This window comes from Peromyscus californicus, unplaced genomic scaffold (assembly GCF_007827085.1).
Source record: "Peromyscus californicus insignis strain IS unplaced genomic scaffold, ASM782708v3 Scaffold_14__1_contigs__length_90479793_seg_2, whole genome shotgun sequence".
NCBI lineage: Eukaryota > Metazoa > Chordata > Mammalia > Rodentia > Cricetidae > Peromyscus > Peromyscus californicus.
The window spans coordinates 18,629,304-18,645,540 of NW_026294436.1; the positions used below are offsets into that span (position 1 = coordinate 18,629,304).

Sequence of the window (16,237 nt, forward strand, 5' to 3'; positions counted from 1 at the left end):
GAGGGCTGTAGAGAGATGTTGAACCCCAGTCTACACTAGGCTACAGAGTGAGACACTGGATTCTAAAAAAGAAAAGAAAAGAAAACAAACATCTTAGGGACTGGGGTCTGAGTAGCTCAGTGGTAGTAAGGCTCTGGCTCTGGCCCCAGCACCAGCTTCCACCCCGAGGCCGTTCTGTCTCTGCCCGATTGGTTTGTTTGTTTGTTTTTGGTATTAGTGATAACTGGGGATTGAATTTGGGGCTTTGCATGCTTGTGGAATATACACCACTGCTGTCCTCTGCTTTTCACCCCAATTCCTAAATTATTGAATGTTATTACATGGGAAGAGCATCGAGACGTTTTTCTATGTTACATTTTTACTTTTCTGCATGTGGGGAGTGGTTCTCCCCAGAAGAAATGGAGTGGAGAGTGATCTGAGCCCTTAAGCTCTTCCCGATGCTGTCCCTAGGGTCAGCCTGGAGTTGACCGCTGTGCAGATGCTCTCAGAATGTCACAGCTGTTCTCTCGGATGAGGCTCTGGTAACCACTGTGCCTCTCTGCACATCCTAACGCCCATACACACATTTCCTAACCCTTTGACGTTGTGTAAGGGTGTATACCAGGATGTCATTAGAGTAAATGTTGTCATTCCTTTGAGGTAGATTAGAAAGAGTTAGTCTATACATTGTTAGGACAAACACATTTTTTTTAAAAAAAATTTTTATTAAAAACATGTTTTATACAATATAGTTGGTTCATATTCTTTCTCCTCCCCCATGTCTTCCCAGGTCCTTCTCACTTCCTTACCCACTCAACTTCACGTTCTCTCTCTGTGTCTAATAAACAGAGGGTCTGTTTATCTCTTAAAGCCAACAGAAAGCTGGGCGGTGGTGGTACATACCTTTAATCCCAGCACTTGGGAGGCAGAGGCAGGTGGATCTTTGTGTGTTCAAGGCCAGCCTGGTCTACAGAGTGAGTTCTAGGACAGCCAGGGCTATTACACAGAGAAATTCTGTCTTGAAAACAAACAAACAAAAAACCCAACAGGAAAACAAAAAGTCAAATAAACAAACTAAAAATAAATCAGTAAGACAAAAAAAAAAACACAGCAACAAAACCCAGGGAGTCTGTTTTGTGTTGGCCAACTACTCCTTGACATGGGGCCTGCCCTGGAGTCTGGTTGATACACCCAGGGACAGTTCATGGAGAAAACTGATTTTCCCTTTGCCAGTGGGGCTATTGATTGCAAGTAGCTTCTTGGAGGACAAAGAAATTTTTGATTGTATGTTTTTGCTGTAACCATCTTTTGGGCCTGCGAGATATCTCAGTGGGTGAAGAACTCACTGTGCAAGCCTGCCAGCCTGTCTGGTCCCTGGAGCCTACAGACGTGGAAGGAGAGAAGGGCCCTCACAGAGTTCTCTGACCTCACACGTAGCTGTGGTGCCTGTGTGTGCACCACCCCACCCTACCCCACACGTGATCAATTTAAACAAAACATGGAACTCCATCGTGGTCGTCTGTGATACACTGTCATTGCCTTTGTCCTGAGGATGTGTCTTGTGTTCTGCCCCGGGGAATAGGAGGGACGGAGAGTGGAGAAGAGGTGTAATAGGATGCTGATCTGCTTTTGTCTCCTCAGTTTCCTTCCGTGCTCAACAGTCATGGACCATTCACTCTGTCTAGCCTGGACGGACCTTCCACTCCTGGCCCATTTTCTCCAGACCTACAGAAGACATAACCCATGCAGTTGTGGACTAAGAGACCAAGGAACTAAGAAACAGAGATGTCCAACATGATTTGGTTTGAAATGAGGGCAAATTCTGCAGTGCTCATACAGACTGTTGTAATTTTCCCATTGCCTGTTGAAAGCCTTTTCAGGATTCTCCGAAGTTGGAAAGTATAAAAATGCCTTAATTGGAGTCCAAACTCCACCTCACTTCTTTTTTAAAAGGTTGTTGTTATTGCTGTTTTTTGTTTATTTTCTTAAGCTTTGTGCAAAAAAACATTGGTCTGTTGGGGTTTAGCAGCTTTGTTTTGCAAGAAAGTTCGAGAACAAAGTTACGGGTCCTAGATGTTAGGACTCTTTGGCCAGGGGGAAAAAGCTTAGAATCTGTTATTTAAAGAAAATATTTGTTAGCTGTGTATGATGGCCCACCTCTGTGATCCCAACACTTGGGAAGCTGAGGCAGGAGAACACCAAGAGTTGAGGGCCAGCCTAGGCCATATATATATATATAGTGAGACTGTCTCAAAAGGATAAAAATACTGCTTAAACAAAATTGGTAGTATATTTAGTAGTAAGTATTCTCTGTTGAATGACTAAAAGGGAGCCGCTCATGAACAGTGGGAGAAAGAATCATTCCTAGTCTTAGGAGTATAGAGTGTTTGGGGAGCCTCTGTTTTGCTGTGGGCTCTGACGTGATAGCTCCATAGAAAAGCATCTGGTTTGCACTCATCCTGGGTGGGATCTCTGTACTATACCTGTGATCTCGTCTGAACCTGTCAACAGGCCCCGAGTTTTTTAACACTCAGGCTCTGAAAGCTCAGTTTTAAGGTGGGTTTTGGAGCATTCCATGAAAATACAGGACCCCCACTTCAGGCACAGACCTCTTGTCTGCTCTCTGAGTGGTGTGGTTCTGTATTATCTGTGCAGCACATCTCAGAAAATGATGATTTTTAGGAGAATAGAGTAGGATTTGAAAACTGAATATTGGAAGCAAGCAGAAAGGTTCAGTTGAATACCCTGAGACACAAGGTGGGGCATTTCCCAGCCAGAAGACACCCAGAGTGACAGCCCCCTTTTCTTCTTGCTTATTTTATCCACTTCTGCTGTGCACTCACCATGCATCCTTTTACATCTGAGGTCAGAGGAGGAAGCAGTGTTAGGGTGTTATCAGGAAAGTGGACTGGAAAGTGAAACTTTCCCGTCAGTCAGGAGATGCAGGTGTGCTCATTTCTTTCCAAAAATGTTTTAAATTATGGAAGATCAGATTGCATTTGGCCATTCTCATACATAGGAATATGATTGTTAAATTAGTAATGAGAACCTACTTCTCATTACTACGGCCACCTTCTCATATTGTCACATTTATGAAATACTGTGTGGTGAGTCAGAGCCAGATGTACACAGGAACATTGATCTCTCAGATTGAATTGAGAGCAGTCTCACAGTGGAATCTTGAACATTTTGACTCTAAAGTCCAGAACTAAATTAAATTACATGCCCCACCCTCCACCCATTAAACCCTAGACATGACCTGAGTGGAATGATGTGGGGCTGGGAAGCTCAGAATGACATGGATACAGAGTGGCATCTTTCAGGTGCACAGCATTGGCTGTCCAGTGCAGAGATGCTTAAGTATAGAAGTGTGTGCTGGCTGGGTAGTGAACGGCGACAGTGAGCTCCCGTTTCGTGGGGCAGTTGGAGACCTGTTACTGGTTCCTTTGTGCTTGTCTACATGTTCTGTTCTCATGATGTGCAATAGTAGGGTTGAAAGGTCGTGTTCAGAGGGAAGGGAACAGGCACTATAACGGACTTTCTTCCCATGGTAGATTGTTTAGTTTGCATGCATATTTGGAATTACCCTCAGCAGCACTTTGTAGTAATTTAGTGGGTTAATATAGTGTGTACTAAGTAAATATTGAGAGTTGACCTACCTAGGTGTTTGAAATTCTAGAAAACATAAAAAAGTTTTATCTTCCTGAGTTAAAGGAGAAAAGCCATTGGTTTATTTTCACAGATGATATATTTGATAACTTACTGTTTTTAGCACAGAAGTGCCATGGATCCAAGGGCACCATTGAAACTCAGGCTAGGTGTGGTAGCACAGGTCTGTGATCCCAGCACATGGGAAGTGGAAGCTGGAGGATCAAGAATCAGGGATAGCCTCAGCTACATAGTGAGTTTGAGACTAGCTTGGATTACATGAGACCCTGTCTCAAAAAAAAAAACAAAAACAAAACAAAAAAAAAACAGAAGCAAAAAACCCAGAGCAACTTTGTAAGAAACCGTGAGGCCTTGGGCAATAGAGGGACCTGCTTTCTTCTTGAAATGAGTGAGTTCCAGGAAGCATGTGCTTGCTCGTGTGTGTGTGTGTGTGTGTGTGTGTGTGTGTGTGTTTATAACCTTGCTGTATGTGTGCGGCAGACATTTCCTGTAGACTACCTCCTTCCTGAAAAAGTCTGAGCTTTGTATGGTTTGAATAGCCATAGAATTCTTAGTGTCAACAGATCAGTATTCAGGAGAGATTCTGTACCTTCAGCTCACATCTGGCGTCCACCCCCAGTCATCTTGCCAGGGCAAATGGTGCTGGGCATCAGTAGACTGAGGCAGGGGAGATGAGCAGGTTGTCAGGGTTTGAGATGTCTTCTGAGGCCTCTTGGCTTTTATTCTGCTCTGGACCATCTCTGCTCAGCTCAGTGACTGAAGGTGTAAAGGTTTCAGGGTCCTGGGAAGGCCTGGGTTTGGAGAGTCTGCTGATTTCCTTGGTTTTCTGTGGCTCAGTGTAGTGCCACAGACCCCTGTGTATACTTCCCTAGGTGCGTTTTCACTTGATCTGTACTTTTCTCTTACTTGTGCTGATTTTTTTAAATACAAAATTAAAATGTCAGGTCTAACTTAAGTAATCTTTTAATGATTTCTCATAATATTATTGTGATGTTACAGTCCTTGTAGTCAGTATGTTTGAATAAGAGTAGACATTTCCACTGATTAAAAAAGTATATAATATATAATTGAATCTAAAAGCCCTCATAAGGCCATCATTAAGCTTCCTTGAGTTAAAATGTAAGTTTATTTTCCCTTACGTTTTAACAGTTAAAATGTAAGTGTAATTTTTTTTTTCACTGTGGTTTTTGTTTTTGAGATAGGATCTTTCTATGTCACCCAGGCTGGCTGTGAACTGAATCCCAAATGCAGGCATTTACAAGTGTACACCACCAGGTCTGACTGTTTTTTCAAGTTTTGGTGGAAAAAGCAAGGCCATGAACTTGGATAGAGTACTGGACTTTTCTTCTTAAACTGGAAAATTCCTTTCAGATTTGTATTCTGTACTAGAGATCAAAAAAGCCAGGAGTGGCTGGCAGGTATACCAGAGGCTTGGCCTTCATGGCGTAATGCCAGCTGTTGATGTTAACACAGTCTTTTGTTCACCTTGGCCTTGTGCTATGTGAGGTCTAGGACTGTTTTACCGTGGCCTGTGATTTTAACATTCTGAAAGGCAGCTTTATATGGTAATGTCTTAAGCACCATTGAGACCCTCAGTAGAATTGTAGAAGAGCAGGTTGGCAGTCTTCTGGAACACACCTTGATTAGGAAAAGGTTTTCTTTTTTGATTTTTGAGACTGGGTCTTAGTCTTTAGTCTAGGCTGGCCTCAAACTCTTGGCAATCCTCCTGCCTTGGTATCCCAAGTACTGAGATTATGACTGTAAGCTATTGTTCGGCACAGTAGACGTTTTTCAACATAGAAATTTCTCCCAAAGATTCACTCTATTAAAATGACATTCACACTGTAACATACACAGTGAGGGTTTAGCATAAGAAATAAATTCTGTATAGCATCCAGACCTGCTGAGTCCTTCCCGCACCCCAGCAGATGACTCTAGAATCAAACACTGTCCTAAATCACTGACTCAACATGAAGTTGCTGTTTGATTCTCAAATACAGATTGTTTTTTTTAACGTGGAAAATTCTAACTTGAAATTTTCTGGAGCTTTGTCATAGCTTTTTCCAATTTCCCATTAATTCTTTCTCATGGGATTCATTCCCAAATGCCTTCTGGATTCCCTGCACGTCCTGACAGCTGTTCCTTTTCATCTCTGTGTTACGCACGACTGACAGTTTTATTTTTATGGTCTTCTTACAGACTTCTTTGACTTTATGTTATATTTTACCAACAGCTTCACAACTACATCAGGTTACTTGACGCTAAAGTATATGCCAGCTTCAGCCTTCTTGCTGGATTGTAAAATGCTGTTTTTGTTGTGGTTTTTCTTTCTTTTTTTTTTTTTTTTTTTTTTTTTCAATTTGGGACACTTAAGCAGCTGAAGGAACAGTTTACTCAGTGGCTTGTCCTGTTTATCACTTATTTACTACATATGTGTCATTCGCCTGTGCCAAAAACTGGGAGTCATGCCACGGTGCCATGCTTTGGCTTGGAAAGGCGTGGAGACAAGTGCGGGCCTGAGCAGAAACCTGGGGCTGGGAATGAATTTCCAAACCCACAAGACTGAGAGTGTTGATGCTGTGGTCTGGGGTGAGGGTGGGAATGGAGGGGATGGGGGAGCGGGGTGGGGGGTCTCAAGTGGATTTGAACGGCTAACTGTTCTTTGACACAGGGCGCTGGGAAGGGACAGACACATGATCTATCTCCGGCAGACACGCCCAGATGCTGGCTTCTGTGGAAAGCGCTTTGTTAGTTTTCATCTAGGTCTGCTGTTCCCAGTGCTGGCGCTGCCCCATCCTTCTCTTACAGTATCAGAACTACTTACTGAAGGCACAGTCTCCATCTCTGAGCAGGGTGCTTACGGGTGATGGTGCGTCTTGTGTTCCGTGGAACTTGTTGCTATCAGAATCATGTCTTCACCTGTGAACAGCAGATGGGAGAGGTCAGTTGTCATCGTGGTACGAGGGTCCAGCGAGTGCTCCATCTGAAGCTGACAGTCCTTCAAGCTGCTTTGCTGTTGCTGAAACAGAATGTGACACGTGGCTAGCTTGCCAGAAAGAAGCCATTTCTTAGGTACTGCTGTCTGTAGTTAGCCCTTGTGAAAGGCAGAGTGGCTTGTAGGAGAGTAACAGTCTGCTCACATGATTTGACGTGATTCTGTGGTGCTGGGGACAGAACCAGGACCCTCGTGCATGCTAAATAAGTGAGCACTGCTGGACTACATTGTTAGCAACACCTCCTCCATAACTAAATGACAGCTTTCACCAGGAAATTCCTGGGGATCACAGACAGTCTCTTGAATATTAAGTGTAATGCACATGGGGAAGTTTTATGAAGTTAACTTGTCTTTGAAGTACTTACCTGGGAATCGAGCACATTTCTAAGTCCTCCGGAGGTACTGGCTGAGTACATCTCTCTATATATACTGCCATGTTGACCCAGGGCATGTGACTCTTTTTCCGTGAGTGGCACATGTATCCCCTAGGATGACTATTTGTTCTAAACCTAATAAAGGAAACCCCCTCACTGCTGCACCTACAGGTGTCACCTTTTAAGGACAGTGCCTTGTTTGGTTCAGTTTTTGTTTTGTTTTTTCGAGACAGGTTTTCTCTGTGTAGTTTTGGTGCCTGTCCTGGATCTCGCTCTGTAGCCCAGGCTGGCCTCGAACTCACAGAGATCCGCCTGCCTCTGCCTCCCTAGTGCTGGGATTAAAGGCGTGCGCCACCGCCGCCCGGCCTCGGTTCATTTTTAAATGCATGGAATCATAGGCCTTACAGACCATTGCCAGTGTGTTAGGGGCCCGATGCTTAGACCACTCCCAACAGTCTTACCCTGCAGATGTCTGTCCATGCAGCAAGTGGAAGGACATCTTTCCCAAAGCTCTTTGAATTTCTGTTTGCTTTCATGTAAGATGGCTCCTAGGTTGCCTGGGAGGTTTCTCAGGAGGTGTCTAGGGTGTAAGTGGAGGGAGGCCTCCTGGCTTGTCGGCATCATGTCCCCTTTAAGCCCTATGTTAGTAGCATTAGCAGAAACCTCAGAGGGGTCAGGCTGAATGGTCTCAGCTTTGCCTTGCTCCCATCGTAGTAAGGCCCACTGATTCTCATCCCTCTGGGGATTGTGAGCTGTGCTCATATAGCCTGGAATCTTGTTGATAAGGTGAGAGGGAGATGGGGTGCCTGGCAGCTGGCCCACAGTCCTGCCAATAGAATCATTCACCCGGCCAGCTCTCAGGGGCGGGGGAATTCTGTGCACTGCTATTAAATCACTTGGCACTTTCTTGGGATCTGTATTAGCACTGTTTGCTTGTTTGTTGTTTTTTGTTGGTTGTTTTTTTTGAGACAGTGTCTCACTGTGTAGCTCTGAGAAACTTGCTGTGTGGACCAGGCTGGCCTTGAACTCACATAGATCCTCCTGCCTCTGCCCCTAAGTGCTGGGATTAAAGGCATGCACCACCATGCCCAGCTGTTTTTGTTTTTAATAACTGGAAGCAGTTAATGATTATTTTGCTTGACTTCAGTTCAGGATATTGAGGGTCAGGGAAATGTGGGAACTTAGGCACATCTGGAGAAGGAAGGAATGGATTACCTGATGAGCCTTCCTTCCAGGCTCGGTAAGGCAGCCTCTTTCAGCTAGAATGTAAATGACTCACAAGCTTGTAATATTGTGCTTTTTCGACATGTATGATTTTAAAGATGACTTGCATTGGTAGATTGCACTGTACATTTGAAAAGTATACAATTGCAAGGGGTTTTAGGTGTTGCTCTCCTTCCTTGTTTATTTCTGTTACGTCGGGGACACAGTCCCTTCTGAGACATTTCATTGTTTGCTTGAGGACAGCCTTACCAGCGGCCTCTGTTGGACAGCATCTGAGGCTGCCGTTGCTGGCACGTGTGTTAGAACAGCATGTTTCAGTCTTCCCTGGTGAGCGAGCGTCACTGGGATCCGCTACAATGCTACTTAGGCAGAAAACTCACAGAGGAGCTTTGAGTTCCTGGAGGCCTGCTTACAGGTGTGGCCCTGAGGCTCTTCCCTTTGCTTCTAGCAGTTTTCTTTAAATATAAAACTCTGTCTGGGACTGGTAGTACATGCCTAATCCTGTTGTTGTAATCCTGTTGCTTGGGAGGTGCAGGAAGGATTATAGAGTTCAGGGTCATCCTTGGCTACATAGTGATTTTGAGGCCAGCCTGAGCTACGTGAGAGTCTGCCTAAAAATACATTGTTTAAAAAGGGGTGGGAGTTGAGTGGTTCAGAGCACCCATGGCAGGTGGCTCAAAACTGCTTGTAGCTCCAGCACTAGAGGATCTGACACCCTCTTCTGGCCTCTGTGGGCATCTGTACACATATTGAACAAAAACATACCACTTTTTTTTTTTTTTTAAAGAAGTCTTAGTTCATTTTGATACTAATTAGTTTGGTTCTAAACATAAAATTTTGGGTTAAAGTGAGTTTCTGAGAATTATGTCCTTTATTCACCAAATAATTAAATTGACTTTTTTTTTTTTTATTTTATTATGTCTAGGATGTTCTGCCTGCATGTTGCCTGCAGGCCTGAAGAGGGCACCAGATCTCATAGATGGTTGTGAGCCACCATGTGGTTGCTGGGAGTTGAACTCAGGACCTCTGGAAGAGCAGCCAGTGCTCTTAACCTCTGAGCCATCTCTCCAGCCCTGACTTTTTTTTTTTTTAAAGTAAGTTAGGTTTTGTTTTTATGAGCTGGATCTTGTTTTGCTTAGACTGATGTTAGCAACAGTCTCTTCAAGTATCACCTCCTGAGTAGCTGGGGCTACAGGTGCATGCTACCACATCTGGCTTAAATCTGCATTTAAGAACAACCTTATAATTTCCCATGAGTCCTGCTAGAACTTTTAAAAAGACCCTAGCTGGAGCTTCAGCTCCATTGGTAGAGTGACCTCCAAGCATGCTAGCCCACGGTTTGATCCCCATCACGTCACAAACTGGGAGTGGAGGTGCAAGCCTGTCATCCCAGCACTAGGAATGTAGAGGGTCAAGTGGCAAGTTCAGGACCAACCTAAGGTGCAAGACCCTTGTGATTAATGGGAACTAGCCATGGGTTATTTTACATTGTGTGTGCTAGGTGGTTGAGTCACAGTGAACCTGGCAGTTGGTGCCACTGTAAGGTGTGAGCATGATTTAAAAGGTAAACGACATTAAGTAACAAACTCTTACTTTTCATTCAGTTCATCTACAGTTTAGTGAAAAGCGTGTGTTCTGCTATGGAGTGAGTGCAGTGTATATACACCGGTGTGTACACAGGATGGGGTCGGGGGAGTTCCTGTGTTCTGCCATGGAGTGAGTGCAGTGTATATACACCAGTGTGTACACAGGATGGGGTCGGGGGAGTTCCTATGTTCTGCCATGGAGTGAGTGCAGTGTATATACACCGGTGTGTACACAGGATGGCGGGGGGAGTTCCTGTGTTCTGCCATGGAGTGAGTGCAGTGTATATACACCGGTGTGTACACAGGATGGGGTGGGGGGAGTTCCTGTGTTCTGCCATGGAGTGAGTGTAGTGTATATACACCAGTGTGTACACAGCACAGGATGGGGCGGGGGAGTTCCTGTGTGTGTGAGTTGGGATGGATGATGAAAAGGACTTGACAGGGTACTCCGCTCCTCAGGAACTATTGCCTGTGTGTCCACCCCTCCTTGCTTATTTTACTGAAATCTATATCTCATATTACTCAGTGTCACCCCTTTGTATAAGTAGATCTGTAGATGGGTGTAAGCAACACCTGCCCAGAAGAAGAGCTGTCAGCTGGCGATACTAATTACATGTCTTAGTTTAGTTTAGTTTATGTTAAGGAGACCTGCAAAGTATTACAATCACCTTTTGTTCTTTTCTGAAAAAGCAATTGAAACGGTAACTGCTAACAGTCCTTAAAATTAACATTAGTTGTTCTTACAGCTGGACAGAACGTGTCATCTCATCTGTCTACACAGGAGCACTTAACTGTAGAGACGATGGGGTGTTGTTTTAAGGCTGGTGAAGCCGGTGTGGAGTCAGGAGTTTAGGGAGATGGGGCAAAGGACGAATGTGCACTGTGAGGGCTTTCTCATGCACCGCTGTTCCGAGGAAAGGCGGTGGGCCACCGGGTGCATCCCCAGGCACTGCAGGGACCGCCCTGGGTAGCCAGTCGGGCAGGGGTCCTCCTTCTGTTGCTTCTAAGCTTTCTGCAAAAGCTTTGTTAACTTCCATAGAGATCATGTGTATTTTAAGAAAATGATACATTTTAAAAAAACTTTTATGTAAGAACTGACAGAGGGATTTGCTTGTATGTGGGAAGCTGGCTTTAAGAAAGCACTCTGGCATGTTTACTACAAGTCCAGAGCTATGGAGATCTGTTTATAGATATATGTGCAACTAGATATGGACAATTGTATTTTTTTAAAATAAATATTTTTAACAAATGACTTGACTTGATTATTCCCCCCGCCCCCATCATAGTCACTGGTATTTTCACCCACACTAACTGGGTAAGGAATGAATTCAGTGGGTGTTGTTGAAACCTGGTCTTCAGCTGCTTGATGTGTCTCCATGGAAACATATAAAGCCCAGGTCAGAAGAGGTAGTGAAGAGGGGTGATTGTAAAATGATTGCTGGCGTAGAAGAAACTGAGAGAACAGATGGGCTGGAAACACTTTGTCATGTGAAATTTTTTTGTTTTTGTTTTGTTTTTTAAGACAAGGTTTCTCTGTGTAACACCCCTAGCTGTCCTGAAACTCACTTTGTAGCCCAGGCTGGCCTTGATCTACAGAGATCCGCCTGCCTCTGCCTCCCTGAGTGCTGGGATTAAAGGCGTGTGCCACCATGCCCAGCTTGTCATGTGAAATCTTTAAAAATTGTATTACAATGATTTACTTTGTGTCTGGGTATGTGTGTACAGGGGTACAAGTGTGCCACAGTCGGAGGACAGCTTTGGGGATCAGTTTTTGTCTTCTGTTGTGTGTGTCCTGGGGATCAGACTCAGGTCAAAGGTTTGGTGGCATCTCCTTTATTCTCTGAGCCATCTTTCGGACCCTGAAGAGTGTGTGTGTGTGTGTGTGTGTGTGTGTGTGTGTGTGTGTGTGTGTGTGTGTGTGTTTTACAACTTCAATGTTTTTGGAATGTAGAACTCTAATGAGATGCATTTATTTCGGCCTTTGGAACGAGCAGTCCTTGCTTATTTACACTCTCACACCCTTTTTTGTTTTGAGACAGGGTCTCATGTAGCTTTGGCTGGTCTGGAACTTCCTATGTAGACCTTGCTAACCCTGAACTGTGGTCCTCCTGCCTCAGCCATCTGAGGTTACAGATATGCACTCCAATGCTTGGCCTCCCTAGCCCCTTCCCTTGTATGGCCTGTGAGGAGGAAATTGGAGACCAGTTCATTCAGCAGTGAAATTAAGCCAAAATAGAATTGGCTTGAAACACCGTGGGGAAAGCGGGCTTAATAAATAGGTGACAAGATCATGTCAGAGAGGGCAGGTTCACATCTGATGAAGGTAACAACCTATCAGACGGCTGGTGGGTAGGCACAGGCCCTCGGGAGATGTCTCCTCAGGCAGTGCTTGACCACACAGTTGACGCACTGAAAGGCTCTCCTCCCTACCTTTCTCGAATGTGCTATCCAGAGTGGTCTATGGTCCCCCAAGCTCACCGTCTTACTTTTAGAGCGCCCAGAGTTCCAAGTGCTCCAGTGGAAAAGCCCGAGGAAGCCACCATTTCTGATCTGGGCCTCCCAACTGTTGACACCACTTTGGAGACGCCTGCTCACTGCAAGTACCACCTGTGTTTTCAGGGGTATCTAATAACAAATATCCTCACACTGGGGCTCTTTGGGATTGGCTCTATTAGGTGAGAGACTGTCTTAGGGTTTCTATTGCTGTGAAGAGGCACCGTGACCACGGCAATTCTTACAAAGGAAAACATTTCATTGGGGTGGCTTACGGTTTCAGAGGTTCAGTCCATTATGGTGGGATGTGGTGATACTCAGGCAGACATGATGCTGGAGAAGGAGCTGAGTGTCCTGCATTTGGACTTACAGGAAACAGGAAGTGGTCTGTCTGACTGGGCATGGCTTTAGCATATATGAACCCTCAAAGCCCACCTCCACAGTGACACACTTCCTCCAACAAGACCACACCTACTCCAACAAGGCCACACCTCCTAATAGTGCCACCTTCTTTGGGGACCATTTTCTTTCAAACCACCATGGAGACAATACTTGAGAGTCACAGGATCACACACTGACCATGACTACCCAGTGATACACAGACCAGGGTATACCTGCCACGAAAGGGATCATGAAGTGACTTCATTGGGAGTCTCTCAGAAGTACTGTGGTGTGTCATAGAGAAAGACTAGCACAGGAGTGGAAATTTGAACAGCAGTGGCTCCGGGCAGATGCTGGGGATGCTACTGGGTTTAAGTGTGTTGATCCCATGTGTTTTGAACACACTGCTGTCGTTAACCCAAGTGCCTCTCTCATCTGGCCCAGTGGTGCTTCTGTCCTGTGAATGACCTCTCCTTGAGATGCTTTTCGAATACCTCCCAGGAAACCACTCTGACCCTGAATTTGTCCCTACCTCTGGCCTCTCATTTTCACCCTACTGCATCAGTTCCTTTCCCAAACCTCTAGTTTTGGAGGAACTTCCGGGGTTCAAACTCTCCCAGTCCCTACAACTATTACCTAGACGATATCATTTGGTCCCTTGGCTTTAAACACTGTAAGTTACATAACTTTTATGTAAGTTATAAACATCATAAACTGATGTGCAAAAAACTTTTTAAAAAGACATGGCCTCACTGTGTATCTCTGGCTGGCCTGAGCTATGTAAACCAAGCTGGCTTCAAACACACAGGAGATCTGCCTACCTCTGACTCCTGAGTGTTGGCATTAAAGGCGTGTACCACCACACAGATCAGCCAATCTTATTTTTGGCAGGCATTCTTTAAATACGTATATTTTCATCTTTTTATGTGTATGAGTGTTTTGCCTGCAAATGTATGAGTGTAGCACGTAGGTGCCTGGTGCCTGAGAGACTAGTAGAAAGTGTCACATCCCCTGGAACTGGAGTTAGAGCTGGCTATGAGTTGTGCTGGGAACTGAACCTGAGTCCTCTGGAACAGCAAGTGCTCTTAACTGCTGAGGCGGCGTCTCTCTGGCCCCAACACAGCTCTTGAGTATTCCTGGATTTCCAGGGTTGAGACTGTTGCCAGCCGTCCCTGTCTGGACTGCGTGTTTCTAGGTTCATGGCATCCTTCAGAGAATTCAAGAAACGGTAGTAAAGCAGTGAGAGCTTGTTGAGGAGCAAAGCGAGAGCAGAGTAGACAGACCGAGCCAGGGAGATGGCTCATGCGTCAAGGGGCTTCCTGCACAAGCCTGACAGCTTGAGTTCAGATCCCCGGAATGCAAGGCAAAGCCAAATGTATAATCCTAGCTCCCTCTACCCCAGTGGGCCTCAACCTTCCTATTGCTGCGACCCTTTAATACATTTCCAGATTCTTGCATGTGGGCGTGGCTGCATGAGGGTAGACCTGCCAGGAGAGAGATGCCGTGTCTCAGTTCCTAAGGCCATCGGAAATATGTATTTTCCAATGATCATAGGCCACCCCAAAAAGGGTGTGATCCCCCCCAGGTTGAGAACCACTGCTGTACCCGGAGATGGAAGGCTAAGGCCAGAGAATCCACTAGAAGCTTTGGGCCAGAAAGCTTGGCTTATGCAGCAGCAGCAGCAAAGAGCCCTCCCTTCTCAGACAAGATGGAAAGGCAGGGACCAGCACCTGGGGGTTGTGTTCTGACCTCTACAGGCATGGTATGGAGGTGTGCACTGCACATGTCCTTTCTCATGATGCGTCTGATTTTGATCTCTTACATTCATTCAATCATGCACAGGCATGATGGTAAATAGGGATTTTTCCGAAAAGTTCATTTTGGGCATAGTTTGCCTTGTTGTACATGCACTAAACCAGTCCAGGCCAGATGGACCCACTGCCTCACACTGATTTCTGCATACTGACACTGTTCTCTGTATACTGCATGGCTTGAATTATTTAGAAGTCCTCGATTTCTATGGGGAAAAAAGACCTTGACACACTAAAAAATTTTCCTCTATGAAAGGTACAAAACTTCAATGAGCTATTTTTTTTTTAAATTCTCAGTGCTGCTTCTGTACCTTGTAGATTTCAGTAAAGAAAAATAGGATGCCCATTTCATTCTCCTTGTGCCTCACATTCCCAGATACATTGCAGGGTGTCCTTGGCCATAAAAGGGGAGTTGCTAAGGGTTGCTAGGAAGCTCCAGGTCAGCGTTACCAGTTACTTTAGGGAGTGGCGTGCAGCTCCATGTTGGCAGAGTCCCCCTGGTTAAGTGTGGTGTGTATAGTCAAGCTAAGAGGAGTCTTCCCTATGCATGCCTGCCTCAAAATGGCCTCATACCTCGGCACAGGTCAGACGCCTTGGACTTATCTGGGACTGCCAACTTTCTCTCAGACACACTCAATCCATCAGCAAATCCCGCCAGTTTGACCTTCACATTGAATCCGCTCTCATCACTCCCACTGCTACCGACGTGGCCCAGGTCACTCACTTCTCTAGCCCTACAGCTGTGCCTGAGCTGATCTTGTCAACTCAGCCACACAGTCTTCAAACAGCCAGAGTGACCATTTTAAATGAGGAAACCATGCTATGTCACACTCTGTCAGTAACCTCATGTCCCCCAGAAAAACCTGTGTTCCTACCCTGATGTGTGTGATCTGGGCCCCAGCTAGCATATCACCCACCCTGTTTCCTGCCTGCCCGTCTTCTTTGCAGTTGGTCCACACCAGCCTGCCAGCTGCTTCTCAGGTTCTCTGAAGCACATTCCAGTTCACAAACCTTTCCCTCGCTGTAGCCTCTGCCTGGCAGGATATTCCCAGGTACCCAGCTAGCTTGCCCCTGTAGCACAAATGCTGTCCTCGTGGTAAGACAGCCGGAGCATCTCTCGGCATTCCCATGCCTACCCCTTCCCTGCTTTTTCCTTACAGTACTCCACCATCCTACAACATGTTATATATTTATTTGCTGTTTCTGTGGTTTTGACCTTGCAGTCCTTGAGAGGCAGGGACTTCTCATTCACTGCTGACACTGCACCTAGGTGTCTGCTTTGAACGTGGTGAGCGCTTAGTCTTTTTTTTTTTTTTTTTTTTTTTTTTAATGAGTAAACCTCTGTGAACCGGGGCTGGAGCTCCGTTGGTAGATGCCTGCCTCCCCTGTGTGCTCAGAGTTTGCTTCCCAGACCCACATAACCTGGCTGTGGGGAGGCACGCCTGTAATCCTAGCACTTGGGATGTAGAAATAAGAAAATCAGGAGTTCAAGATAATTTGAACTACATAGTAATATCTAGTCTATCTTGGTCTACAGAAGACCCGCTTTAAGTTCCAGCGGGGACGATCTCCCTATGAGAACACGCCTCTCGCAAAGGATCCCCTTCATCCCTCTCCTGAAGACGAAAGAGGAAACACAAGAAAAAGCACCTGGTGCAGAGCCCCAATTCCTAGTTTACAGATGGGAAATGCCCAGGGTGCTGTAAAATCACCACGGTCTTTAGC

At 45.5% G+C, this 16,237-nt stretch overlaps 2 protein-coding genes across 7 annotated transcripts in view; one reads left to right on the forward strand and one right to left on the reverse strand.

The window, feature by feature from the left end:
• Positions 1–11,079, forward strand: part of Elk4 (ETS transcription factor ELK4) — a 28,537-nt gene extending 17,458 nt beyond the window's left edge. For 3 of the 4 annotated variants that reach the window (XM_052736883.1, XM_052736882.1, XM_052736881.1), the window contains exon 5: positions 1,621–4,603. In XM_052736883.1, the coding sequence (XP_052592843.1) occupies positions 1,621–1,719 (99 nt within the window). In that variant the 3' untranslated portion in view covers positions 1,720–4,603. Of the gene's footprint in view, positions 1–1,620; positions 6,721–9,166 lie in introns of those variants that run through there. The other variant, XR_008217880.1, reaches the window with a different exon arrangement.
• Mfsd4a (major facilitator superfamily domain containing 4A) overlaps positions 1–16,237 on the reverse strand; it is a 47,811-nt gene that overhangs the window by 2,663 nt on the left and 28,911 nt on the right. For 2 of the 3 annotated variants that reach the window (XM_052736877.1, XM_052736879.1), the window contains one exon: positions 6,473–6,567. In XM_052736877.1, the coding sequence (XP_052592837.1) occupies positions 6,506–6,567 (62 nt within the window). In that variant the 3' untranslated portion in view covers positions 6,473–6,505. Of the gene's footprint in view, positions 1–711; positions 1,705–6,472; positions 6,568–16,237 lie in introns of those variants that run through there. The other variant, XM_052736876.1, reaches the window with a different exon arrangement.